The following is a 26,238-nucleotide window of genomic DNA, read 5'->3' on the forward strand; positions in this document are numbered from 1 at the left end:
TTCTTTTTCAAAGCTATTATTTATTCTGTACAAGGTTCCACTGTACATTAGACATTCTTCTACTCTTGCTTACATGGTAAACAAGTGTACACCAGCCCTTGGGCTCAGGTTCCCTAGAGAAAGGTGTCAGGCCAGGTAAACTCAGGGTGTCTCTCTCAGTGCCTCCCCAGGCATGCTGGAATGTTCTGCTTGAGAGGCACAAGCTGGACCTCGCTGTGGGGACGAGCAGAGTGCACAATGCTCCCAGCTTTAGTGCTGAACAGCTCTGCTCTCTGGGACTGCAGTTCTAATGACTCAGGGGCAAAGTCAAGCCCATGGGAAAGAATCATATGTTTGAGGCAAATGTCCCCAGACACCCAAGCTCCAGCTCCCAGGGCAGGACTGAAGAGCAATGCTGAGGAGCCGAGGGGTGGCACGGGCATCCCTGAGAAACTCGGTCCAGGGGGCCTGTGTCTAGGAAGCTCTGAGAAGGGCAGGCGGCAGGAAGGCAGGGGAAAGGGATGTTAGGGACAGAATAAATTAAAGGTGAGAGAAGCTCTATGGATAAGGACTTGTGCTATCTTTTAACAGCTGGGGAGTAGACCAGGGTGGCTAAGAGGTGGTGGGCAGGAAGAATGTGACACACTGTGGTGAGAAATCTCCTTTCACCTTCTCTCTTTGCCTCATTGCCACGTGCGACATGCCAGGGGCTGCGGGCAGCCTCATACCCCCAGTGGATTTGGACATGGCACTGGGAAAAAGGGAAGAGGCTGAGGGATATTTCAGGGAGGGGCAGTTACCCCTTGGTCCCTAAATGCTATAAGGCACAATTCTTGGAGGCAACTAGATTCCATCCAAACATTAAAAAAACAAAAACACACACCCAAAAGAGTTGTTTATATTCCAGGTCTACTGTGGCTACCCTCGGGTCTGGCCGACACCCACCTAGCACTACAGGGGGCTAGCATTAGAAAGGGTGCACTTGAAGAATTAAAAATAAAAAAGCACCAGCCCAAGGTCCCAGCTGTGAAGAGGTGTGAAGGAGAGCATCTCCAGTCTCAACACTTTTGTTACAGTAATTTTAAAAACGTCAGGCTTTTAAAAACCCAAGCCAGCCTTTTAAAAAAAAAGACATTCCTTCCTCTGCGCTGCTGCAGTCAGCAGCGTTAATAGGGCTCTTGGCTCAGGGGTGTTCCTTGCCCTGGCCCAGAGAGCAGCAGGTCCGTTGGAGACCAAGGCAGTTCTACCGCAGGGCCCTGATCCAGACAGCGACGCTCCCAGCAGGCTCCAGAGGGCGTTGTCTTCCCAGAAGGCTCGGGGGCTGGAGAGAGCAGCAGGTAGACTTGGATCCTCTCTCCACAGATCGCTGTTGTTTATTACACACAGGAGAAACCACAAACTTTAAAAATGCAAACAAGAGAAGCTGAGGGAGCACTGTGCTGACTCCGGTCTCTGTGTCCAGCTGGTCTTTCCCGTTAGGCATGGCTCAGGGGCACCTGGCTCCTTGCTCCAGACCCTGACCAGGCTGCATCAACTCCTGCTCCGCAGCTTTATTTTACTTTATATTTCTCTTATGTGGCAGGGTTTTTGTTGTTTTGTCTTTTAAAAAAACTTAGGGTGTGAGGCCACCACAGGGAAAGGTGAAGGGATGTAGCTCCTCAATGCTACATACGAGAGGGTGGACTGGCCAATTCATAGAAGAGCAAATAGGCGTCACTGGTGCGCACTTGGCTGGAGGACATGGGTGTGACACTGTGGAGAGAGCAGGGGAAAGTCAGAGACAGGCTGTCAGGGACACAGCTGAGTGGTAAACAAGTGGCCCCCATCTCTAATTTCTGTACTACAAACCCAAAGCCAGCCTGTCTTTCCAGTGCCTCTGAATGGGCAGCAGACATATGTGTGTTATGCAGCTTTTGGGCCTGACCTTTGCTGGTTATTCAAGGTGGGAGCCATGCAAATGAAGGTGTGGGTGGTCACCAAGAGTGCTGCCTGAGCTTTGTCTCACCTGGAGTCATTGAAAGTGTGCCATTCGCCCGTCACTGGACTTCGGCAGTAGGCTGTATAGTGGCCACCCATGGTGGTTCCGGAGTGATTGGACACAGCATACAGGTTGTAAACAGCATGGTCTGAAGAGGAAACAAAGGATGAAGCCATGGAGGCATTGCATGCCCTAGGTTCCCTCCTTTTGGCTTATTCCCAGTCTTTCCCTAACTTGTGCTAACTTCCTGCCATCAATCTCCCTCCCACCTGTGTCCTAGACACCTGTGCCCTGATTCTTCCCTTCCTACTCAGAGATACTCACTGGTGTTTTCTGAGGCAAATTCTCTCAAGTCTAGGTCTCTTAGTGGGAAATTCACAAATGTTGTGAGCTTGCTGGTTCGTATCCTGGATTCTGAGAACCGTTTCAGGTCTGGGATTGATGTGAGTCAAGGACAGAAAGTGCGGCCAGACAAGCCAACTAGGGGGACCTGAGTTCCACAGGGGCCACTGCACTTTTCCCAGGAAGCAGGAAAGCAAACACAAGGAAGTCTACACATTTTGTTTTTTCCTACTCTGCTCTCCTGGCCTTTTAGTCCCTTGCTGTTGGTTACCCTCAACAATCAGGTCCTGGGGCTGGAGATGTGGCCAAAGGCAGCATGCTTGAGTGACAGGTACTAGGATCTGGATTTGAGCTCCAGTAAAAGAAAAAAATCAGATTCCTGGGGCCCGGGGATTTAGCTCAGTGGTTCCGCCACCTGCCTTGAAAGCACAAGGTCCCAGTTCAATCCCCAGTATCCCCCCGCCAAAAAAAATCAGATTCCTGCCCTGATGGACCTTAAGGATACGGAGCACCAAGATCGTTGGGAACCTCTGGATGGAGAACTTCTTTATACATCGTTTTCTGGCTCGGCAACAACAGCATGTCTGGAAGATGAGAAAAATGGGGCTAGAAGGAACTTGGGAGAGAAAACAGCTTCCCAGCTGGACCAACTCCCCCTTAGTCTCATGGAACTCTGTTCTCACTGTCACTAAAGGGCGACTTACTGGCTTCTCATCACCATCAAGCACATCCTCTTTGGTGAAGAGCCTCATGCAGTCCATTAGTGTCACCTCGGGATAACTTCGCTGGAGAGACAAAAGCATAGGTCAGGGTGTACGATGTGCAAGTACAGGTGTGGGTGCTCCGAAGCTGGGGTGAGAGGGGTGCATACCTTAGCAATGGGCAGTGAGAGGTCCCAGAAGGGATCGAAGACTGTAGAACAGTAACCACAGTCAGTGCATGTCAGGGAGCTCTTTAGTTGTCCAACAAAGAGATCTGGGGAACAGAAGGCCAAGAGATGCTGAACACATCTGGACCCTGGTCTTCCTTCTCAGTGCTCCTGCCCTAGTTTGTTAGACATGGGCAGAAGCAGGGTTTCCTGGGATAATCAGTCCCAAGGGCTTTTCGTGCTCTGCTCAGGCAGCAGCAGGCATTTCTCTGTCCCATGTACGTACCCCCAATCCGACTGTCTTCCCGCTCTAGATATTTCCTCCACATCTGTCGCCCTTTTTCATCATCACTGGGAACCAGAGAGAGGAAGACAATTGGGTCAGAGCTCAAACCATGTTACATTTCAGGGTCTAGATCTTTTTTTCCCCCCTTAAATTCTTTTATTGGTACATTTTAGGTATATAATACATTTACATTCATCATTGGGAACTTGTACCTTTACATGATGTATCTTGGGATTTTTTTTCCCCATTCCCCTGCCCTCCCTTTGACTCCTCCACCCTCATCTAGATTTTAAATCTTCAAAAGTGAATCTAATTCTCTTCAAATCATTCTTTTACCCCCCAAAAGTAGGTGAAACGCACAAGCTCACAAAAGTTCTGCTTCCCCATGGCATTCTCCTCTTACTTACGGGAGATGATTGAGGTTCTCAGGGTTGGACTTGGGCCTCACTGTTACTCGGTTCACCTCATTGTGGAGCCCGTCCAAGAGAAAGCGGAGGAACTCTTGAGCATCCTGCTGACTGAAAACAAAGAGAAGAGTCAGCTACACCTCTTCACCAAGCCCTTGTGCTTACTGCCACCCGCCCTGGAGGACATGCTGCAAGGCCCTCACTTATAGCCAACGAAGCGCGGTGCATATCTCTGGATCTGGGTCTTGAACTCAGATGGGCTCACCACATCGTTGGGGCATGAAGTCCATATGGTCTGGATTAGCTTTGCAAACTCTGTTGCAAGGAGAGGGCAGAAAGGGGTTGCAGAGGACAGGTGAGATTTTTTATATTAGCACATGTTTGCTGTACATAATGATGACATTTATTGTGGGGAGTTGGTACATGTGCATAACACATTTTAATTTTTTGTACTTTCCCTTGCCCTCCCTTTGCTCTCCCTCCATCTCTCGTTCCCCTTTCCATCTGTAGAGGATATATCTCCCTATTTTGTATTATCTGAGATATTTTCTATTAAACTCTGAAACTAGAATCCCAACAAAGTGTAGGCTAAAAAAGAAAAAGAGGAGAGGTACATCGAAAACCTAGCTAGCAGTGGAGCCCAGGAGAGTGGCGTGGTGTCAAGAGGGGAGACAGGGTCATGTCCCATGGGCTTCTCACCTTCCATGAGGGCTGTGTGTGTGCTGCTGGTGTGGCTGAGGTCCTGCATGTAGAGCCTCTGTAGACAATAATCTTTCAGCTCCCGGGTGTTGCTCAGGCACTGCAGAATGGAGTTCATGAAGCACTGAAAGAGATGAGCCAGACAATCAGGGCATTCCACAGTTTGGCTCTTAAGTGTTGCCCAAAGGCCTGTGTGTTGGAGGCTTGATCCCCGGCCCTGTAACTACTGGGAAGCAGTAGAAAATTCAGGAGGTGGGGCACAGTGGGAGGTCTTCAGATTGTTAAGAGATGTGTCCTCCAAGGGCATGGTGGGACCTAGTCTGTCTGTCTGCCTGCCCCACCCCCAGGTCCTGGCCATGAGATAAATAGTTTTGCTCTGCCATGTGCTTCTATCATAATTTCTATCATGATATGCAGCCATTGGTCAGACCTGGAGCCACTTGGTTATGAATTGAAAGCTCCAAAAATGTGACCTAAAATAACCTTTTTTCTTTATGAGTTGATTTATTACAGGCGTTAGTTATAGTGACTGAAAGTTGACTAACACAGTAGGGGAGATAAGACCCTCATCTGGTATCTCTATTGTTTAGTATCAAAGGCTCTAGTTCATTTACCCAGAAAGGAGGCCTCTCACAGTTTCAAGTTCCTTTTTTCCAAAGTGAAGGGGATGAAGTGAGGCAAATCCCCACTATGGGCACAGGTAACATAGCTGGTTATTTACTGTAGAGGTATACAAAAGGGTGTGGGCACTCAGGGCAGAAGTGGGTGGGAAATGATGGGTGTCCTTGAGGAGAAGGAGCCAGAAGAGCAGCAAGCTGACAGTTAAAGGGCAACTTCCTTTTAGCATTACTTCCTGCTGTGTGTGGGTAAGGAAGGGCCCAGAAATCCTGTGCAACACCAGGAAGGGCAGGTACCATCTGCCTTAGAGGGTAGTCAGCTGGAGCCAGGAGAGGATTTGGTCAGATTATCCCAGTCAAGAGAGAAGGTGGCCCCAGGAAAGAAGTGGACTGGGAAGAACTTACCGTATTCCCAAGGTTTCGAAGGCCAGCCAGACCCTGGGTGCTCTTAGAATTCTGTAAGCAAAAAACACATGGCATTATAAGGATGAGGCAGAGAGGCTGGGCCCCTGCTAGGCTCTTCTTGAACCTGTGCTGATGGTTCGAGCCATGAGCAACAGTTCACAAGTATTTTTCTCTCTTCAGCCTTAGTCTATGTATCTTGGAGGAAAGACTGAGGAATGCCTGTTCTTTTCAACACACAACAAAAATATTCTCTGGGACTTTGCTTTTAGGACTCTATTTCTCTCCATCTTTATGTTATTCTCTATTACAATGGAGGGCCAGGGATTTAGTTCAGTGGTTCTGGCACCTGCCTCACAAGCGCCATGTCCCAAGTTCGATCCCCAGTACCAAAAAATAAAAAACCCATAGCTATTACAGTGGAGAGTGCCGATTAGAACTAAGAGACTAGCAGTTCATAGATCTGGGTACATATTTGATTCCTGGTTGCACGAAATTTCAGGACCCAAATCTAGGTGCTCTCTCAGATGACCTATATTTGTACTAGATGCCCAATATATACAATGGCTTTCAGAATGGGTACTTCACGGTGGTTAGGAAAAGTTAAATGACAAAACACCCTAATTGAGTTTCTATCATCAGCTGGAAAAAACTCAAGTCCGCCTGCCATTCTGAATTGTCAGAGACAGGTGGAATTCCTTCCAGCTGAGCTCAGTTCTTAAGGGCTGATTAAAGGCTGGGAGAATCCTCCCTGCCTGGCTCTGGTTTCAACATCCTAACTGGCCACTGCTGGGAATCCTTAGGATGGCAGATTGCACGAAGCAGAGGTAAGCACCTCCTCGATCGATCGTGGAGGGTGGTGAGGGGATTGGAGAGGGAACAGGTGCTAGATCACAAACTCTGAACATTGTCTGTCAAGGTTTCTCCATAATCTGGGGCATACCTCCAATGAGTCAGAAAACCTTCAGGCCCAAAGGGTTAAGGAACAGTTTGCAGATGAGTCTGCCACCCCCTCTTCTCCGGGAGGGGAATCGGAACGGGCAACTCTGGAGCAACACTGGCTGGGGCATGTGTGGGGCCAGCTCAACCCTGATCAGAACAGGAGCCTGAAATAACTCAGCTAAAATTACTCATGCCGTGTGCTGTCAGCCTCATAGGCTGTCAGCAGCTCAAAGCCCATGAGATTGTCAGCTTGAAGGGGGATGGGGATGAGCGGGCTGAAGGAGAGCTCCTCTGAAGAACTACCTTGCCTATCCTACGTGCAAGAGGATCCCTCCTCCGGCCAGTTGTCAGGACCGGCACTAACAGGAAGAGAGGAAAAGCACACTCAGAAGAGAGACCTGGCTTTAACCTGCAGCTGGAGAGAAAACTTACTGGCAGGAAGTAGGGGGTGAGCGACCTTGCTAAGTCTGCTAGGGCTAGCAGTATGTGGGGTATCAAACAAAATTTGAATCTTACCTAAATGATAGTCTAAACCCCCTAATGTTCAAGAGGGTCACCACAGAGAAGAGTTCCCTGCAGCAAAGATCTTATCAGCATTTTCAGGCGAAACTAGTGAAAGATTTGCCCAGGATCCAACAAAAAAAGCTGCACAAGTTTCCATGTTGCCCATTTGGAATGAAACCCAAATGTTAAAGCGTGCCCACACAGAATGCCCACTCTTACACCTATTTTTGGCAGTGCTTACCCCCTGTGCCTCAGACGACATCTGTCTAAACAGGCTGTAGCTGCAAAGCACTCTACCACTGGTGACCATGGCCATGTCCATCAAAGCTGGGCCCTCAGCTGAGACAGTTATCACTGGGGATGGGAGACAGGTGTCATCTGTCTAGAGGGACACTCCTGTTTTTCATTCTTACCCAACAGCTCGGGGGGACAGGTGGACTCAATCTTCTATGGTTCCTATTCCTGAGGATCTAAAACTTCTATTGGCCTGGGGATGGGGGAGATAGGAGAGGCTCTTTTAAGGCATCATTAGACCAGCTGTTGATTTTTTGGGTTTGTTTTAGGGTGGGAACTGTGCTCTAGTTTAAACTTTCCTGAGCTCAGAACCATATGTTGATTCTTAAGCGCTCTGTGTAGATGGTGGAGGGATAAGGGCAGGAGTGGAGGGAGAGCAGGGCTGCTGTATACCTAGCCTGATATTCTACCATGAATAGGAAATCAGGAGCTCCAGGGAAACTCAGCACTTTCCATTATAGAGAGGAACAAAATGTCCCAGGAGTGACCTTTCTTACAGGGCAAACAATCCTACCTCAGGCTGGTAAGGAGAGAGAGGCTAGCACTGGAGGAGGTGGGACAGAGACCCTGCACAGCCAGCCTCTCCCAGGGAAGCAGAGGAAGTGACTCCAGCTACCAGTGGACTCCTGTGCAAAGATTCCAGAAAGTTTGGATCTGCTGCTTCCTAACAGCCATCAACAAACCTGGTTTGATCGCTAGCAAGTACTGTTCTGGACAGCAAACGCCACCTTCACAGCCACTAGTTAGAGGCAGCATTCCCCTTCCAGGGTAGGAGCAGGGGCTCAAAGAGCGGTCCCTACGTTAATGAAGAGGTGGCGTTTAGGGATGGGGCAAAAGAAAGGCTGACTGAGGTCTGCATCTTCACATTGGAGACTCCAGTCGAGGCCCTTCCTGCATGTCTCACCTGTGCCTCGAGGGTCAGCCGTGCATCCTGGCTGCAGCCAAGGAGACCGGTGTGGCCCTGGCACAGGGCAGGGCATGCCCTGCCAACACGGGAGCTGGTGCCTGTTACATAAGACCTGTCAAGCTCAGGCCCCTTCTCCCTTCCCCATGGGGACAGTGCCCAGCCTTAGCCTCAGCATTCGTCTAGGCAGCTGTATCAATCCAGGGCTGCCCACTTTGAACAACTGGAGAGCCAGGAAGAGAAGTTGCCCTCTTTCACCTGTCTGTAACTCCTCTGCCCTTCACGGGGTTCAAAGGACCCTATCATTAAGCCCCAGGAGAGAGCCCTTTGGGAAAAGGAAGGCAGAGACGGCCCTCTGATTAGCCTTCCTCAGTGGAGTTTTGCTTTGCAGGAGTCACCCACAAAATCCAGCGTGCTGCCCCTCGCCTGTTCCCTCACACGCCAGCCCTGGTCAAGGTTACGCTTTCCTGCACCTGTCCTGATAGGTGCCAGGAAGAGGCCAAGAGCCACCTGGTGCCTGGGTCATAGAGAGCGAAAGAGTAGGGGACTGGGACCTCAACAAGAGGAGGGAGTCACCTGGGGGAGGGGCATTCCTGGTCGGGGAACCCTGGGAGAGGCAGGGTGGGGGCTGGGGAGGACCCGACTCCCTCGCTGAGAGGTGCGCAGCCGGCTAGTTGGGGGAGTCTTGGGAGGAGGCAGGACTCCGCGACCCCCTCGGTGTGGGGGTCCCGGAAAAGGGCCCGCGTACCTTAGCTTTGTTGAGCAGAAGCCCCACGAAGGTGGAGAGCAGCAGGGACGGGGAGAGAGGGGAGCGCGGCCGCAGCTCCTTCGCGAAGACGGGGAAGGGGGCGGCGGGGGGCTCCTCGGGCAGGGTCACGGTGTAGGAGGTGCGCATGTTGGGGGCCGGCGGTGGGCTCGGCCCCACGCCTAACGCTGGCCAAGGGTGCGCAGGGAGTCCCCGCAGGGCGCCACAGTCCGGACACCCAGGCCGCCGAGGCCGCCACGGGACCCAGTCCTCGGTGCCCGACAGTAACCGTTACGGCTGGCCGGCCGCGCGCTGCTCTGCCTCAACCTCCCTGCGGAGAGCCGCCAACCGCCCGAGCCCGCTCTCGCTCTCCACCAGACTGGCAGCCAAGCCGCTACCTCGGACCCCGCGACGTCAACTCAGGGGCGGGGCCACCCTAAGCCCGCCCGCCCCTCCCGCCCCCCCCCGCCCCCCCGCGCGCCTTCAGCTCGCGGACCAGAGCGAGGTCGCAGGGCCAGTCTGGCTCGCGCCTCCCGCAGGTTTTCCCGGTTGCCCGCGCCCTCTCAGCTCCCTGCAAAGCGCTGCAGACTTCTGGGAGGGGCAGTGGAGGCCCGGGTCTGCCTGGGACTCAGAACAAATCGCCAGGAGGCCTAGTGTCAAGTGGGTGGGCTTCTGCCTGGGCAGCATACAATTTCCAACTTTTTTTTGGGGGGGTGGAGCTGGGGACTGAAGGTCATTTTAAGAACTTGAAGGAAGTTCAGTACTCTCTTCGGGGAAAAATGCACACCGCACAAATCTGTGTCCAGCATTCAGCGCGACCGAGGCCCTCTGGATACCCAATATTTACACAGTCCTTGGGACTGGGTGGGCCTAGGTTAAGAAGATAAAATTTCCACAGCCTTGGGACTGAGCTCCTCACCTCCTCCAGGCCTCCGTTATCAAGAGAGGCAGTGTGGGCCGGGGATTTAGCTCAGTGGCACAGCACCTGCTTTGCAAGCACAAGATCCTGAGTTCGATCCCTGGTGCGGGGGGGGGGGGGGAATAGAGAAGCAGTGCTTCTTTATAAGGTACAATAGGTCACTGGCCTTTTTGGCTTTTAGAGAGAACCTTCTCTGGGCTTTTCTAACCAATTACCCAACTCCATTTCTCCCAGAACCTCAAATTTGACTTTTGTGTGGCAGGTGGGGAGAAAGGTACTCTCCTTCAACCGGAAGTGCAGTAGTGGTTACAGGCCAGGGGTCTTTGGGGGTTTTATTTCTGATGCTCTGCCCCTCTCACCTAACAGGGACGCGCAGGAATCTGCCTAGAGAAAGTATCTTGTTTGGAGCTTGCTAGCTATTTTTAGCCAGTATTTTTAGCGTTTAAAAATACTCAGAGAGGCAGCAGTGTGTGCTGTTACTCATCTGTGGGCTCCTTCTGTTCCTCCTTGCAGGCACATCCACACATGTACACGCGCACTGCACACACGACCATAGCCATATGAGGATTATGTCCGGGACACATGTGTGGGCTGTACACAAGGCCACCCACAAAACAGCAATTTAGTGCCAATGGGAGGGAAGCAAAAGGAGTCTCAACCCAGGCCCCTTTCCAGCAGTGGAAGGGGAGGTGGCGCAGAGGCAGGAGCTACAGGGTGTTCTGCTAGGTGATCCTCGAAGGTGCACATGTTAGGAGGTGTGATCTCCAGACTCTAACCCAACCTGGACCCTGGACACACTGCAACAGCCCTTTTTTCCAGGATTCCTTCTTTCCGGCCACATCCTTTCCATCAGGTCTGGTACTGTGTGTGCCAGTGTTGCATTTGATCACAACCCTCCTTCTCTGAACCAACTAGCACCGCTGTACCCTGTCAAGACCCTCAGGTAGCCTGTCTGCAAGGCTGTCTCCCCATAGTCACCTTCCATTCCACCACCCTCACCATGCTCTGCTCCTGACATCAACTGACCTGCTTTTTATCCTGTGCTTAAAAAACAACTGATTCTTTATTAAATGCCAGGCATTGGTCTAAGGGCTTTATATATATTATCCCAGCTCATTTCCATAATTACACTATGAAGTAGTAACTGTTATTATCCCTGTTTTATAGGTGAACAGCCTTATGTCCAGAGAGGTCAAATGACCTCCCAAGACCGCAAAGCTAATAAATGCCATTGAAGAGCTTTGAACCCAGGTGTGTCTTATAGCAAAACTCATGCTTTTCACAATGGCTAGGAAATTCTGGGATGTCCTTCCTGCTCTCTGCCAATTACCTACTTGTAAATTCTGCTAAAAACTCGTGTCTTCCATAAAGTCTTCCCCAATTAACTCCACCCAGTTCTAAACACCCTATTACTGCATATCCTCAGTCTCCTAGCATTCAGTTTGGATGCTATTAATTTATTTTAATGTGTTTATCTTTGCTTTATAAGTGTTTCTAAGAGTTTTGTAAATGGTCTTAGATTGTGTGTGGCTTGCCTGGGTTGTGCCAGCACCCTGAAGCCTTCTCCAGGGAAGGGTTGTATGTTCGCTCAATGAGGCCTTAAAGAAGAGGGCCACACCAGGCTCTGCTGGGAATCCTGGAAGGCCCCCTGAGCCTCAGAGGGTGGAGTGTAAGTCTGGTTTTGCATGTTGAACAAGTGTGCACTGCCCAGAGGCGGTCACCCACTGCAGCATTTGGCCTGTGTTTCCATGACGTGACATGGGCACTCTCACCCCAGGACATCCTGGGATTCTAAGGAAGGGAAGGTTGCTAGGAGTAGGATGGCCAGATGGGAAAGCTCTAGTATGCAAGCACATCAAGAAGTCTGGGTATGGGGAAATAATACGCACAGAGTCAAGTCTTGCCCAGCAGGTCTGATTGCTGCTGGATACAGCCAACAAAGGACTGTGGCTCATTTCTTAACTAGTCAAGTCCCTATGAGACTGTCTTCTCAGTGTCATTTCTTGAAATGGAGTGTGAACAAGGTTGACAGTCTTTTGGGATCTGAATCTGCCTCAGGCTCTGTGACTTTTTTTTTTTTTTTTGTACTAGGGATTGAACCGAGGCCCTTCACACTGAGCTACATCCTCAGCCCTTTTTAATTTTTTGAGACAGGTTTTTGCTAAGTGACTAAGATGTCCAGGCTGGGCTTGAGCTTGTGATTCTCTTGACTCAGCCATCTATAATGCTATGCCATCACGACATGTTCTCTGTGACTTTCTGTGCACCAAGTACACAAAACTAATCTGAGCTGGGCTCATTCCTGCAGCCCAACACTGCATTTCTAAGAGCCTGATCTTGGCCTGCCTCTCACATAGGATAAGTGATTTTCACCACCTCAGGTCCTTCCTGCCATGAAATGGATTATACATAAAGTCAGGGCTAGCTATGCAAGGGGAGATTGTTCTGCTTCTGTCACATTTGAGTGAGCAGCTTGGTCTAGGATTTGGTGACAAAGGGCTCAGGCGGATATTTCAAGGCCAGTGCTGATGGATAGACTGGTGGCCTGATTCATTGGCTGATGCATGAAAGGGTAAGGGATTTGAGTCCTTGTTAGGGGGTGGGCTTTCAGCCCCTAGTGTGCCTTGTGGGAGGAAGGTCAGTCCACCCTCTTCCCACCTGCTGTGGGAAGCTCTGCTTCCCTGTATGACTTGGACCTCCAGAGGCCAAATGCTCTGTACTCCTTCAAGCCCCAGGCAGCCTGGCCTGAACCAGCTGGATTCCAGAAACCACACACTTCCTTCTGTTGCCTCTACCTCAGTCTAGGTTGCCAGTTTTATGTATTCACTGAGGTAAGAGAGGACATGGGGCCACATGTGCAGCTCTGGGCTCTGGACACAATGTTCATTTCTGAAGCCAATGGTCAGTGGAGCGGCTCCCCCAGGGGCAGGGAACATTTTACCAGGCTTGGATTAACTTCTGTATTGCTAAGCCCCACCCCAGCACCACATTAACTCATGCAGACGTCCTGGAGTGGGGGTGGAGAAGGAAGGGAGGATGGATGGTGCCGGGCATCAATTGAGAAATCAAGCCTGAGTAAGGCAACTCCAAGGCCACCAGGTCACAGCCCACAGGAGATCTTTATGAGGTGGGGACATCAGCATCTTGCTGATTCTAATCACAAGCCACAAACCAGCTGCCCTTTTCTTCAAGGCCAGTGCTGATTCTTCATGGGAATTCTCCCCCTTAATGTCTCCTCTGCGTGACCTTGTGTTGCCCCCAGGAAATTCGACCTCCTCAGGGTGGCTATGTAAGCTTGGGGTGGGAGCAAGTGAGGACAGGCCCTGGGGTCTCAGGCTGTTAACAGAGTGAGCAGGCAAGGGACAGGAGAGGAAGGTCAACTTGTCACCCAGGATCTCTTAGCCCCTGCCTTTCTCAGCTTGTTCTCTCTGGAGAACCTCTGCTCGCTGTAGGGCAGCATTCAAGTCCAAAGTTCCACCCAATAGCAAAATCACATGACTTTGGCTTATATAATGTCCCTGTTACTGAACAGCTGGAACCCAGGGCTTCGAAAGATGAGTCAGCAGCGCCAGTGGCAAATAGGACCCAGGTACTCAGGTTCTATTTCTCCTTAGAAACAGATCCTGGAGCAGAAGGCAAGATGTGGAAGAAACTGAGTATGGGAGAATAGGCTGACTCAAGCCTCAGTCCCTGGTGCTGTGTGAGGAGCAGGTGCCCAGACTGCTGACTGCTGGGGAGGGCACTAGGCCAACCCCTGGCTCTTATTGGGGAGGGTGGGGAGGTGGGGCCAGTGCAGGGCTTCATCCAGCAGGCGGAGTGCCAGGGGTGGCAGGGAGCAGCTGGAGAGGTGGAGCAGAGGAGGATTAGGAAGGATTGTAGGGGTTAAAGTGAAGCCCTGGCAGGGCTCAATGGGAACAGCTTGTCCTTCCATAGGCCTGGGAACAGGAGACGTAGGGTGGAGGGGGAGGTGATGGGCTTGGGACTCAGGAGCCTGGTGCTCTCTGCAGGACTGAGCCACCTGGGCTGGCTTGGAGTCCCCACTGAGGGTAGTGGCACCCTCTTCCCCGTCACTGTCCCACCTGACTCATCTGTCTGCATTTGTAGCAGATAATGGAGCCTCAGGACAGACCTTTGTTACCCTGGGGCTAAGCTGTACCCACACAGACTGGCATTTTGTTGGTGATTACACAAGCACGGGGAGGGGTTACTCAGAATTTACATTCCTCTCTGTCAGTTCTTTACTCGTGCTCAGCGGAGTCTGATATTCTAAGTTCATGTCGGCTGTCACTGTTAGTGAGAGAAAGGAGTCTGGTTGGAACTTCTACTCCTGCTTGGGACCTTTGTGTGACCTTCCTTTCTTTATGAAATCCAAGTATAGTTCAAATTGGCCACCCTGAGACATCCTGCTGGTGTGGTGGTGCATGCCTATAATCCCAGCATTCTGGGAGCCTGAGGCAGGAGGATCACAAATTTGAGTCCTGCCTGGGAAATTTACCAAGACCCTATCCAAAAAAAAAAAAAAAAAAAATGGAGAGGTGGGGGCACGGAGAGAGAGAGACCCTGCTACAGGAATACTTCCTCAGTTTTCTTCCTGCACAGGGGAATTCTTACCCTGTGACCCCCACCCCAACTCCCAGTCAGTGCCCTTTTTTATCATTTCCTTTCTCTTGTGTTTATTTTTTCAGCACTGGGCATTGAACTCAGGGCCTCACAGGCTGGGGAAGTGCTGTACTACTGGCCTGTGCCCCTAGCCTTCCCTTTCAAGTTTAAACAAACTCTTATGTAGTGTTTCACTGCATTTTGATTCCTCCACATTCATTATTTGCTCAGAGCCTCATGGCATTCACGTGAGGTGGGCAGGGCAGGTGTGATTACTCCCTTTTATGGATGAGGAAATGCAGCTTAGTTGATTGGTGTCCAAGGTTAAAGAAGCAAACCGCACCTTCCAGAAATCATGGGCAGCCCACCTCAGCCTCACATGACCTCTTCCTTTTCCACCACTGATAACATTTAAACCTAGGCTGTCTCTTGTTGTACTTATTGAATTTATTTCCCCAAGGGGATTGTGAATGCGCTGAAGGCATGATCCATGGCTCATACACATCTCTTGTCTCCTATAGCACCTGGAAGGGGGCAAGGGCCAACATTTATCGAGCATTTACACATCCAGTACTTTCCCATTCCTCATAATAATCTACCAAGTGGGAACTATGAGCACTCTCATTTTATAGAAGAGGAAACAGGTTCAGAAGTTAAGAGACCTACTGGAGTAGGCTAGGTGCTGAGGACTTAGCACTAGGCACTGAGTACGGTGCTAGTAAGCTGAGTTCCATAAATGAATGAATGAAAAGCTAAGATGCTCCAGTGGAAAGCAGACAAGAAAGTGGACCTACTTTTAGAAGTGGTCCAGGCCCCATGGATATGGTTGTTTTCACTTCCACGGTATGCAGCCAGCCCCCGAAGTGAGCACAAGGAAGGGGTGGTGGTGAAATTAAAGGCTCTCACAAGTCTTTCTTGGTTGGCAGAAGCCCTGCCCCCCAGCATGGGCTCAGGGTGAAGCCCCAGCTCTGCTGTGGTGCATTTTCAGCTACTTCAGTGTTGTGAGGTGCTTCTGGGTGGGAAGTAAGGATGCTAGGTGGCTGAATTCATCCTGGGGCAATGTAATGCTCCTCTGAGAGTCTCTTTCAAAACTCCCCTCACCCTGTCCCTGGGACTGTCAGGAAGAAGTGGAGGGCAGCAGACTTGTGGGAGGGTTGGTGTGTGCAGTGAGGGAGAAGGCAGATCCCCAGTGGAGTCTGACTCCCAGTCAAGAGATCTTGCTCTCTCATGAAGGGGCACAGGGGTGGTGCTGTCTGTAGTTCAGTCTATGATGTTAAGGTTTTCAGTGTTGGTGTGTGCTTAGAGGTCATCTGGAGGGCAGGTGAGAAGGACATTCCCATGCACTACCCTGAGAGAGTTTGAGTCTGTGGGTCTGGGTGACCTGTTAGGCCTGCGTGTCATTCCAAGGCATGCAGTCTGCAGACTCCATTTGGAAAAGCACTGCAAAGTGGGCAGCGCTTGAGCAGCGCCAAGGACCCAAGCCTTTCACCGAGACCACTCTCTGCTGGCCCCTTGGACAACATTATGTCCAAGGGGATCCTACTCTGCCCCAGCCATGGCACACTGTCCTTTAAGAGTGTCATTTCTCTCCCAGCCCAGCTTTGTTATGACACAGTCTCCTATTCCCATCTACACTGGCTCTCCAATGTAGCCAGCCCTGCCTTGTCAGGGTCTGAATGCCCTGGGAGACACAGCTTTTGTATCTCCCAGACACTTTTGGCACTTCCCAGACATCTCAGCAAGGCCAAGCTCTCTAAGAAATGTGATCAGTGTCCTCTCAAAATCTTTAGTTATGACACACTTCATGGTCTGTTGGCCAATGCCCCACCCCTCATCCTGAACCCTTACTCCATTGGCCTGGAGAAGTGCTCTAAGCAGTATTTCTCAATGTGGCACAGCTGCTGTTTACAAAAGGCACATGTCCTAGCAGTGGGGTGGTGCATAAAGTAATGGAGAACACACAGAACCCTATCCTTCCTACCCATATGCTTGCGTGTCCACCTGCCCAGCCACCTGTTTGTCTGTCCACTTGTCAGTCCATCCATTCATCCATGCATCCCTCTCTCTCCACTCACCCACGCACCCATCCACCCATGCAATCAGCTGAGTTCCCTGCATCAAGGCACCTGGTGAGGGATCTGGAGGTAGGATCTTTTTCATCCTTGAGAGCTCGCTGCCTAATGGCACAGTAATAATTACAGAGAAAGCAGAATGTCTCAGCTCCCCAGGAGAGGTTTGATCAAGAATTAGATGTGAGGAAGGCTGTGCCAGCCACTGGCCAGACTCCCGCAGAGCCTCTTCCATCCCAGGCAGGGAAGGAATACAGAGGTATTAGATCATCTCAAGCCCTAGACAATTTCTCCATTATTTCCTCCAAAGACACAGAAGTCCTGGTATCTAGACACTGTGGGCTCAAGCCTGCCAGTGTCAACCAGAGAAGGGTCCCTCTTCTCCTGATGTCTTATGCCCAAATGTCAAGTCTGAACAGGAGAGATGCAGCCAGAGCAGGGAGGCCCCACTTGCCACAGGGAGCACTGGTGGTCTGGGGGCCCCAGCATCCAGTCCCAGATGGGGCAAGGCCTGCAGGGGACCTTGATATGTTGGGTGGAAAAAGACAAGGTGAGAATAGCAGTGAGCATGGGGATAGCTGAGCATTCCAAGAGCACTGCTGGGCCACCCTCAGTTTCTCAGGTCCTTGGGAGACTGGGAGGGCATCAGACATACAGAGATGAGTTATTTCTCTTCTCTCCACGGGGGCTACTATCAATCATAAGGAGTCCTGTCCCCAACCTGGCTCTTCTACATTGGTGGCTGCCTCCCCAGCCCATTACTAGGTTCCCCAAGGGTAAACTCACCGTAATGTCTCGCCCTGGGGAGCTGGAGTGGCTGGGCCCAGGGATCTGGCCCTTGCCCTTCTCCCACAGCATGTAGTGGCCACTGGGTCGGTAGGTGGGACTGAGGACTTCAGGGACTCGAGAGGGAGAGGCCTGTACGAGCACCTGTGGTGCGCTGCCCTTATGACCATAGTTCTCCAGGTAGTCCTCCAGGTACTCGGGGCGGCTTGCTGCCTGGTAGAGGCCCTGCAGGGCACAGAGTTCCTTGCGTGTTCGGGCCAGCATGGGACTGCGGCCCAGGTTCCCCGAGTCTATCCGGTAGCTATCTGAAGTCCAGCAGCTATCTGAGGTCCGGAGGCTGGAGAAATCCCGGGCCAGGTCTGATTGGCTGTTTGATTTCTTCTGGGTCAGGGTCATTCCCTGGTCGTGACCACTCATGGGCAGGTAGCTGAGAGAGTTGCTGGTCACTCCATAGGGAAATCCACTGCCCCCACTGAGTCCGCTGCCTGAAGGCCACTCAGTGCCCCGGGTCTGGCTCTCTGCCCGCTTACTAACCCCAATGAAGTCGGGTCTCAGCAGGGGGCGGCCCCGGTCAAAGTCCAGGATGGAGGAGGGACCATAGGTTCTGGGACGGGGAAGGAAGCTGGTGGGGGGGCTTGGCTTGAAACTGAGCTTCTCCTTCTCCAGGAAGGAGGCGGCCAGGTTGGCCCCATAGGAGGTGGGGGTGTAGGTGCCATAGCCTGATTTGGCGTAAGGGGGATCTGTGTAGCGGGCCGATTCTGTGTAGCGCTTCAGGGTGGAGGAGAGCTGGGACATCCTTCAGGGTGGCACTCAGTGGGGACTGGGAGCCTCATGGGCTGAAAGACAAAGAAAGGAGTTGTCAAAGGACCCTGACAGGTGCCAGGGCCAGCTCTCCATTCAAGATGGGCCAGAACCTTCAGGCCCAACAGGCCCACCCAGTCTACATCCACAAGAGACTGGCTGGCTGCTGAGAAACTCACGCATGATGCAGCTATGCATGTGGGCTTGCATGCATCATGTGTTCACAGGCATGCACAGCGTTCAGGAGAGAAATTGGCATCAGTGTGTCCTAGACACTCTGAATCCTCCCCTCAAAGACCTAAATATGCAAGCAGGCTGTCCTCTGCAGCCCTCCATGTCATGCACAGTTTTCCAGCTAAATCCCATCTGGTTCCTCTCCTCAGCTTCTGCAGAAACTCCTGAGCTGGGGATGCCTCTGATCTTACTCCCTGGATGGAGAATGTAAGACATTTCAAGAGTTATGATGACTTCCTGCCCTTTGGCTGAGGTGACCAGCATGAGACCTTTTGGCATCATATTCTGTCTGTTGGAATGACCTAAAGATCATGGGGCCAGATCCCTAATGAGACAAAAGAGGCTCATGAGAGGAAGTGATGGGGATGAGTGAGTGGGAGCACTTGGAGACTCCATTCCAGAGCTCTTCCCTGGAAACAAGCACCTGCTGCTTGGTTCCCCAGTGGAGGATACTGGCGTGGTAGAGCGCACCTTCTTCACTGATCTCGATCTTCTGTTCTAAGCAGTTAGTGCCCTGTGGCTTCTCAGGCTTCTCCCAATAGGGACACCAAACTGCTTCTGGCAATACTTGACTTGTGCAAAAGGGGCCCCCTAGAGTCTAAAATCATGTACTCCCAGGTGTTGTTGGTACCTGTCCTGTCCCAGCAACCCCTTTTCTGCAACTGGGGTAAGTCTGGTAAAGGAACACAGAAATCACTGAATGTAGAGCTTGGAGGGCCCTAAAGGACCATGGCTTTTAACCTCTCGCTTGTACAAATGAGAAAAGTGACACTGGTTAGTCCAATGTCACACCCTAGCAGTCAGGATCTGAATCTGGTCTTCCAGAATACACCCAGCCCTCTTTCCACATAGCCTTGAATTGCTACCCCCATTACTTTTGGGGGGACCCCCCCACCCCGAGTCCCTCCATCACCTCAGTGTGCAATCTTTATCTCTAATGGAGCTAGAGTGGCAGAGGTGTTTTGGGGGAGAGGAACCAGTGGGGTGAAGCCCCTTTCCTTGAGGGGCCTCAGGAGCTTGTGGTGTGGGGCTTTTGGGGTAGGGAGAGGGAAGCCTTTCTAGGAGTTTGAGAAGTGTGTGTAAGGGCTGGTTTTGACTCCCTGTGACAGACTAGCTGGTCAATTTTGCACTAGTCATTTAATCTCTTTGAGCTCCAATTTCCCCACCTGTAAATGAATATAATAATTATCATCATGATTCCTATCTCATAGGGTTGTTGTGAGAAATAAATGAGATAATAACACGTGAAAGAGCTTAACAATGACTTGTTATTATCTCCTCCCACAGCCCCTGCCAGGCAGGCTGGCTCCTCCCTTGGTAGTCTATAATAATGCCAGGCCTGGCCGGTCCAACCTCAGCCTGGATGGCAGGCTTCCCTCCGTAGCTCCCAGTGAGATAAGTGAGCATACACCAAACCCTTCAGCAGACCCTGGTTTGGGCAGCCCACAGCCTGCCTTAGGCCACCAGCAGCCCAGCCCAACAAGGCAGGGAAGAGCTGGTGCCAAACCCTAAATGCTGAGGGTTTGGCAGAAAGCTCCAGAAATTCAATCCAGGCAAGGCTTGGGATGGGTGCAGGAGTGGTAACCAGCAAGTGGCAACTTCCATGTGGGCCCCAGAACAGCACTCCTGGACTCTGCCAGAGAGCTCCAGCAGTATCCAGGCTGGCATCAGAGAAACCCTGCCCCTTTTCATGCTTGCCCTTTTCTTGCTGGTCCAGGGGACCCCCACCCTTCTCATACACTCACTTGTGCCCTGTGCTCCCCCCTCGAGGACACTTTCACTCCTCTCTAGGAAAAGGGGGCCTGATCTCAGCAGGGAAACCACAGGGGAAAGGCAGACTGAGGCTGGGGTGGGGGCAGGGGACCCGTCCTGCTCTATTTCACTTTGGAGAAAGCCATCAATAATGCAAAGTAAAAGAGACTCCAGGTCTCAGGAGTGGGGCTCTGGGACACCAGGCAGCCAATGTGATGCACTCGCACCCCCAGGGTATGAGCTCATGGCTCCTCCTCATCGTTCTCCCTCCCCTCCCCACCACAAGGCTCCCAGGGAATTGGTATTCTGTGGGCAGTGCCCCAAGCCCATGACCTTTCCTGGCCTTGCTGATGATGCAGAAGTGCTGGGGCCAAACAAGGTACAACAGACAGGACAGACAGCCCTGGAAGTATTGGAGGCTGGAGGTGGAGTCATACCTTCTGGCTCACAGAATCCCAGGAGATCTCCCAAATCCTGGCTCTCCTGACTGCTCCAATCTGGCAGGCAACTGCCAGACCTCCCACTTCTCTCCAGAAGCCTAGGAGTCAAGCTATCACTAACACCCCCTGGAAGCTGCCCTTTGGCTCTGACATCTGGCTTATACTCCCATGTCTGGGAAGAGAGCTCTGCTGGGGCTGAGGCCTTGCATGTTATCTCTCCCCTCCACCAAACTCTAGTCAAACTCCCAAGAAAAGTCCCAGCAACTTCCAGGTGAGAAGCCAGCTTGGGTTGGCACCCCTTGGCATTACCTGGCACTGTTGTCCTTAGAGGCTGCAAAGTGCACCATAGGCGGGAGCTAGGGCCAGGGCCTAGGCTGTGGCTTCGAGTCTCTCTGTTGCCACAGGAACGGCCTGGACTGAATGGTTCTTTCATGGGGCAGTGGGAGGCCAGACGATTGGCTGGGATCTTCCGTAGCCCTCCCTGCCCAGTGTGGGGCCCCTACTGCCTGGTTCCTTTCACTGTTTACCCAGAGCTGGCAAGTACAGGCAAGCAGCTCCAGGCAGTGCCTCACCAGTCTACCACCTTGGACCACGAGGCCAGTCCTCTGCCCAAGCTCCTCCCCCATGCTGATTTTACAGAGCTGCCCAGTGCTTCCCTTCTCTGAGATTCCCTATTGCTTTGCTCAGTTTCCCCTTCTTGGGAACCCACCAGCATTCTTCTGCACACAGCCATTCAGCTTCCTGTCAGGGCACCTGAGCCAAGGAGCTGTCTCCAGGCTGGCTGGGGCTGTACACCTATGGACTAGGCACAAAGCATGCTCAGGACTTCACATGCAGCTTCTGATTTCATCTTTTAGGCAGCCTTACACCAACACTCACATGCCCTTGCTATGGACCCAGCATTCTTCTGCACATGCTCATACGCACAGCAGCCCAGAAGTTTCAGTGCAGGTGTGAGCTCGAATTCTTTCAGATATATAAATGCCTCAAACTCACAAACACCACAGAAAATTAATTTTTAAAAATTAAATTAAATTAGTTTTAATTTTAAAGTTAAAATTAAAAAAATGTACCCACAATTCCAAAAATAAATATGCAAGAAACTTAGTAATTTTTCTGAGGGTTGGGCAGAGCTGGGGATTGAACCCAGTGTGTTCACATGCTAGGCAAATGCTCTACCTCTGAGCTATATCCCTTGTTCCAATAATGAAACTTTCAAATAAAGTTTTGAACATTCGTACTACTGAAGGTATTAATGCTTAAAATTTCGTTAAGACTTGGGACATGTGTATTAACTCACTTAATCCTCCCAGGGACTCTTCAGCAGCAGGTGCTATTATGATGCTCATTTTCAGATAAGGAAACTAGCGTCCCCAAAAACAATGTGGGTCTCCCAAAGTCATGCTGGGAACAGGGGCAGAGCTGGCTTTAGATCTGTGCTCTGTCTGCTACAGGGCCCTGGCAGCCAAGCCCTTGCTTCATACTTCCCTGGACTCTCCTGGGCCTCGGGCAGGGCTGGGGACCTGTAGGGTGGTGTGGAGAGAGAACTGCTACAGGATCCAAACATCCACTATCCGGAACAGCAGGGGAGGTAGTGGACAGACTCCTGAAGGAGCAGCCCTCTGAATTTTCCACTGTAGGGGAATGAAAGCGAAGCCGGGTGCAACCTGAGCCCCAGAACAATAGGGATTAGCCATAAGATGGTCCAGAGGGCCTCCATTTAACCTGTGATGCCAAGCTCCTGTGTGTCCCCTGTCACCAGCATCTACTCTAGCTCAGGGTCATTGGCTCCAGGCCTGGTTATGAACATGTCCCCAAGCCTACTTACTACCCTGGCTGCACCACAGCCCACTCCCCAAGGTACCAGACTAGGTGAGTCAGGGATTAAGATGAACCACGTTCTCCTGGGGCAACCAAACCTCTTGCGTCAGCCAGTCAGCCACTGTCATTTCCTGTAGCTCACGTGAAGGGCTCTCTAACCTGCCCAGCCATGGGAGGGACTTGCTCACCAAGAATCCTAGGCACTCCTGGCCCTGGGGGCAGGGGGTGGGTGATAGCCTACATCCCAGCAGCCTGCAGGGCTTCTCTCTGCCCAAATCTGCTAGTCTCTAGGAGTGAAGGCATGCTGGTTTCTGTGTGGCCTTGCCACTGCCTAGACAGAGAACCCTGAGCTGAGCTTCTCAGACACTTCTAAGCAGGGTTGGGTCCCTTCTCTCCTACCCAGGGCAGGTAAGTGGGGAGACCCGGCCAGTCTTGCCAGGTGCTTGGCAACCTCCACTGGGGTGACCTCGGAGCTTCTGAAAGCTCCTGGCTAAGTGCATTGGAATGTGCTGACCCTGAAGGGTAAGAGGGTGAGTGAGGGGCCCCATCCCCCTCCACCCACTCTCTGACCCTTACTCCTAGCTGCTTAGGTCCCTGGATACACTGTCTGGGCACCAGGCCTGGCAGGTGTGGAAGATACAGGTGGAGGATGGGGTGGGGCCCAACACTATCTATTCCTATCAGGCACCAGGAACGTCAGCCTGTCCTCCTCCCACCTGTCGCTAGCAGCTTTCTCAGGGGTTAGCACCCAGGGACTAATTAGTGCCCAATCCTCTTGCCTGCCTTGTCAGGGGTCAGTCAAGGAATTTGAGTCTATCTCTGTCTCCCTAGCTCCTGGTAGGTGCCCAAAGGCTGAGGAGTGGAATGGGGTGGGGGGAGGTAAGATAGAGACTGGAGATTAAGGCAAGCATCCTGAGGGTGGAGAAGGACTAGATGGGCCCAGGTCAGCATCTTTATAAGATGCTTCTCGATTTGGGGTTGAGAGAAGTGGACATTTTTACAGGTCCAAAACAAAACAAAGAAATGGGCCTCCAGGCAGTATCGGTGTCTTTCAATTTCTCTTTCCCACCCACCCCTGCCCAGGCCCTGTCCTAGTTGTTGTCCCCCCCCCCCCCCCCGTCTCCCTCTACGTTCTTCTAGAGCTTCATCCGTCTTCCTTCTTCACTTCCAGTGCAGTCTTTGGTCTTGCCCAGGGCACCCAACAGGCCCAGTGGGTGGCCTTTCCCTTGCTCTCCCAAATTCACCCATGCCTGTCTTCTAGACAGCCATCCTGTGAAGTTCAGATAGCAAGGGAGCAGCTACTGACCTGTGTCCGGAGGCTCTGGAAGGGACCTGGGGGCTTCTTCCCCAGCAGAGCAGGGAAGGCAGTGGAGAGCCCAGAAGCCGAGTCTGACTTGGGGCTGGGTAATCTGGAGCTCAGGTTACCGCTCAGATATATATAGTATCTTATCTGACCTCGCAGAGACAGCAACTCACTTGCATTCCAAGCCCCAAGAGAATTAAAGGGGCAGTGGCATGCCCACCCTCTGCTGGCTGCCTGGCTGGACCAGGCCCAGTTACAGAGATCTATTAGGACTCTTGGGAGGGGGCATTTTGAAGTGGAACAGTGGGGGGATTCAAGAGGAAACCAAAGACTAAAAAGAAGATAGAGGGATGGGGTGGAACTTCAGACAAAAATATGGAGAAGGTAGATTGATTATCCGCAGCTGTCAGCCACAGAATTAGAGTAGAGGAAGAAGCCTTACTGCTAGTTCCACCCCCGGGCTTTTGAGAAAGAGTAGATCCAGTTCAAGGGTGCATGGACAGTCAGAGGCAGGTGAAACCAACACTGGTTTCGGTCCACTACACATTTTTTTTTTGGAGACAGGGCTTGCCAGGGACTTACTATGTATGCCAGGCTGGTCTTGAACTTTAGATCCTCCTGCCTCAGCCTTCCCAGTGCTGGGATTGCACTGTGCAGATTACAGGTATGCACCACCTTGCCTGGGTTCAGCTTCTAGGTCTAGGCCTGAATTCTAGTTCTTTCTGTTATTGGATCTGAGTCAGTAAACAAGCTACTTAAGCTCTCTGAACCTTAGTTATTTAGTCTGCAAAACAGGATCAACAACAACAACAACAATCATAATAATAACAATGGTATACCTTACAGTTGTGAGGATGAAGTAAAATATTTGTAAATTTCTTGACACACAGTAAAAATTCAATAATGATGATCCTATTGAATATGTCTACCTATTCTACTTAGCGGTAACATTAGTAGTAGCAAGTGACCCTTCCTAGAAGAAAGGGATCTCATGAAAACATTTGGGGAGTGCTGTGTCCCATGAGAACAGTCCTATGGTTTTCTGAATTGCTCTGTGTGTTCAAAATGGGAAGGACAAGCATGGTGTCCAGTCCACCAAAGTGGGACAGGCCAAGTCCATTTGGGTTCCTTCCTTCTTTGCCCAGACAAAGATGGCAAACGCAGCTTCCCCCAAACCACCAGGCTCTACTCTACCTGTTCAAGGGCTCAGGATTCCGTGGCCACAGAGCTGGGCTGGGCAGGGTCACGAGAGGAAGGAGCAGGGCTCTTGGTCTCTCTGGCCTTGGTGCACCTGTCTGCTCCCAAGATGATTCTCCTGTTTCTTGATGGCTCTCCCTGAGGACTGGGAGGACCCAGGCTGGGGCCTCCTCCCTGTCTCAGCACTGGCCACTGACTCAGCTTGGGTCCTGATGAGGCACTGCTGAGGACGCCCTCATTCCAGCCCTCATTCCTGTCTGGCAATCATCTACACACAACGTCAAAAGAGTGAGTTGCCCCAGCTTTAGCCCACCTACCAGCTCTACCTCCTCCAGGCTTTCCTGATGGATGGGTCAGGGATGTTTCTCATGCCCATTCTGGGGAAAAGCAGCCCCTACTACCATCTCCAATTCAGCCCTCTCTCTTCAAGCATCCAAGTCAGGAGCTCTGATGTTCACTCCTACAGAAGAGTTGGAATGCGCTGGCCAGGGCTTCCCTTGGCTATTAAACTGTTTGGCTAGAGCACCACTTGCCTGCTTCTAATTTGGGATTGGTGAGAATTTCGAAGTTGCCTCTGTCTGGTTTGGGATTGGCGGAAAATCTCTCCTTCCGCTTAACTGATGTCCTCCCCCCAACCCCCTCCCTGCTTTGGCAAACTGACCAGAGACAGCACAGGAGAGCTTTAAGAGCAGAGAGTAAGAGAGCTGCATGCACACGCGGGGTTGTCAGTGTCCAGGTGTCACTCTCAGGCCACATCCCACAGAAGGCACAGAGACCTGGACTCGCCGAAGCAGCTTTCCCTTAGAACACACTGATGAGCACACACAGATGGCTCTTCCTGGCACCCTGGACTGTCAGCTGGCAGGCCCTCTCACACATACACAGCTGGAGCTCCCCCGCACAGCTGGCCCTCGCCCTACATTTCTAGTTGGTCATTCTGCCGAGGCTGTCTTGGACACCTCACTTTCTGAACCTAAGGCTTACACTGACCCCCGCATCCCCCTTCCCCGATCTCCGACAGGTGGCACGTACCTGCCGCTTCTCGGAGGATGGACGAGTCGAACCGGGCACAAGCATGGAGCTGCGGGTGAGTCTTGGCTGGTACTGGGGCGGCTCAGCGAGCAGCAGCTGAGGCTGAGGGCTCCCTGGCCTCGGCTCCTCTCCCCTACCTCCTCCGGGGGCCCAGAAAGGACCTCCCGGGGAAACCGGCGCCACCCAGCGGGCAGCAGCCTCATCTCATCCAGGCCGGGGAAGCCACACCCCGCGTCCTGCGTCACTGAAATACATCACGGCTATTGGCTTGTTACTATTGTGATGTCACTAGAGCCCCGCCCTGCTAGGTACTCCGGG

The 26,238-nt window shown here is 51.9% G+C and overlaps 1 protein-coding gene across 8 annotated transcripts; it reads right to left on the reverse strand.

Moving 5' to 3' along the window:
• On the reverse strand, positions 1 to 26,116 carry Usp2 (ubiquitin specific peptidase 2). Of its 8 annotated transcripts, XM_021237734.2 has the most exons (14): positions 25,921 to 26,099; positions 24,886 to 25,156; positions 17,341 to 18,176; positions 5,582 to 5,632; positions 4,560 to 4,683; positions 4,064 to 4,175; positions 3,861 to 3,971; positions 3,454 to 3,518; positions 3,171 to 3,274; positions 3,004 to 3,084; positions 2,805 to 2,883; positions 2,282 to 2,389; positions 1,985 to 2,105; positions 1 to 1,731 (listed from the first exon to the last, which is right to left on the reverse strand). In XM_021237734.2, the coding sequence occupies exons 3-14, from the start codon at positions 18,133 to 18,135 to the stop codon at positions 1,644 to 1,646; spliced, it is 1,839 nt and encodes a 612-aa protein (XP_021093393.1). In that variant the 5' UTR covers positions 18,136 to 18,176; positions 24,886 to 25,156; positions 25,921 to 26,099; the 3' UTR covers positions 1 to 1,643. The 8 variants fall into 8 exon arrangements, with proteins under 8 accessions (XP_021093393.1, XP_004856857.1, XP_004856859.1 ...); XM_004856800.4 differs by lacking the exon at positions 24,886 to 25,156 and having other exon boundaries at positions 25,921 to 26,116; XM_004856802.3 differs by lacking the exons at positions 24,886 to 25,156; positions 25,921 to 26,099 and adding an exon at positions 23,695 to 23,808.
• Positions 26,117 to 26,238: the final 122 nt, after the last annotated feature.

The sequence above is a fragment of the Heterocephalus glaber genome, unplaced genomic scaffold, assembly GCF_053883595.1.
Source record: "Heterocephalus glaber isolate CG9 unplaced genomic scaffold, H.glaber_assembly_v1.0 deba00001429, whole genome shotgun sequence".
Taxonomy (NCBI): Eukaryota; Metazoa; Chordata; class Mammalia; order Rodentia; family Bathyergidae; genus Heterocephalus; species Heterocephalus glaber.

Bases quoted from the DNA above. Each gene is read 5' to 3' on its own strand.
- Usp2 (XM_004856800.4), bottom strand. From the start codon at position 18,135: ATGTCCCAGCTCTCCTCCACCCTGAAGCGCTACACAGAATCGGCCCGC. The intron at 3,519-3,860 runs GTAAGTAAGAGG...TCTGGTTCCCAG, and splicing joins GAGAACCTCAATCATCTCCC to TGATGATGAAAAAGGGCGAC. The intron at 2,390-2,804 runs GTATCCTTAAGG...CATCAATCCCAG, and splicing joins CCCAACGATCTTGGTGCTCC to ACCTGAAACGGTTCTCAGAA.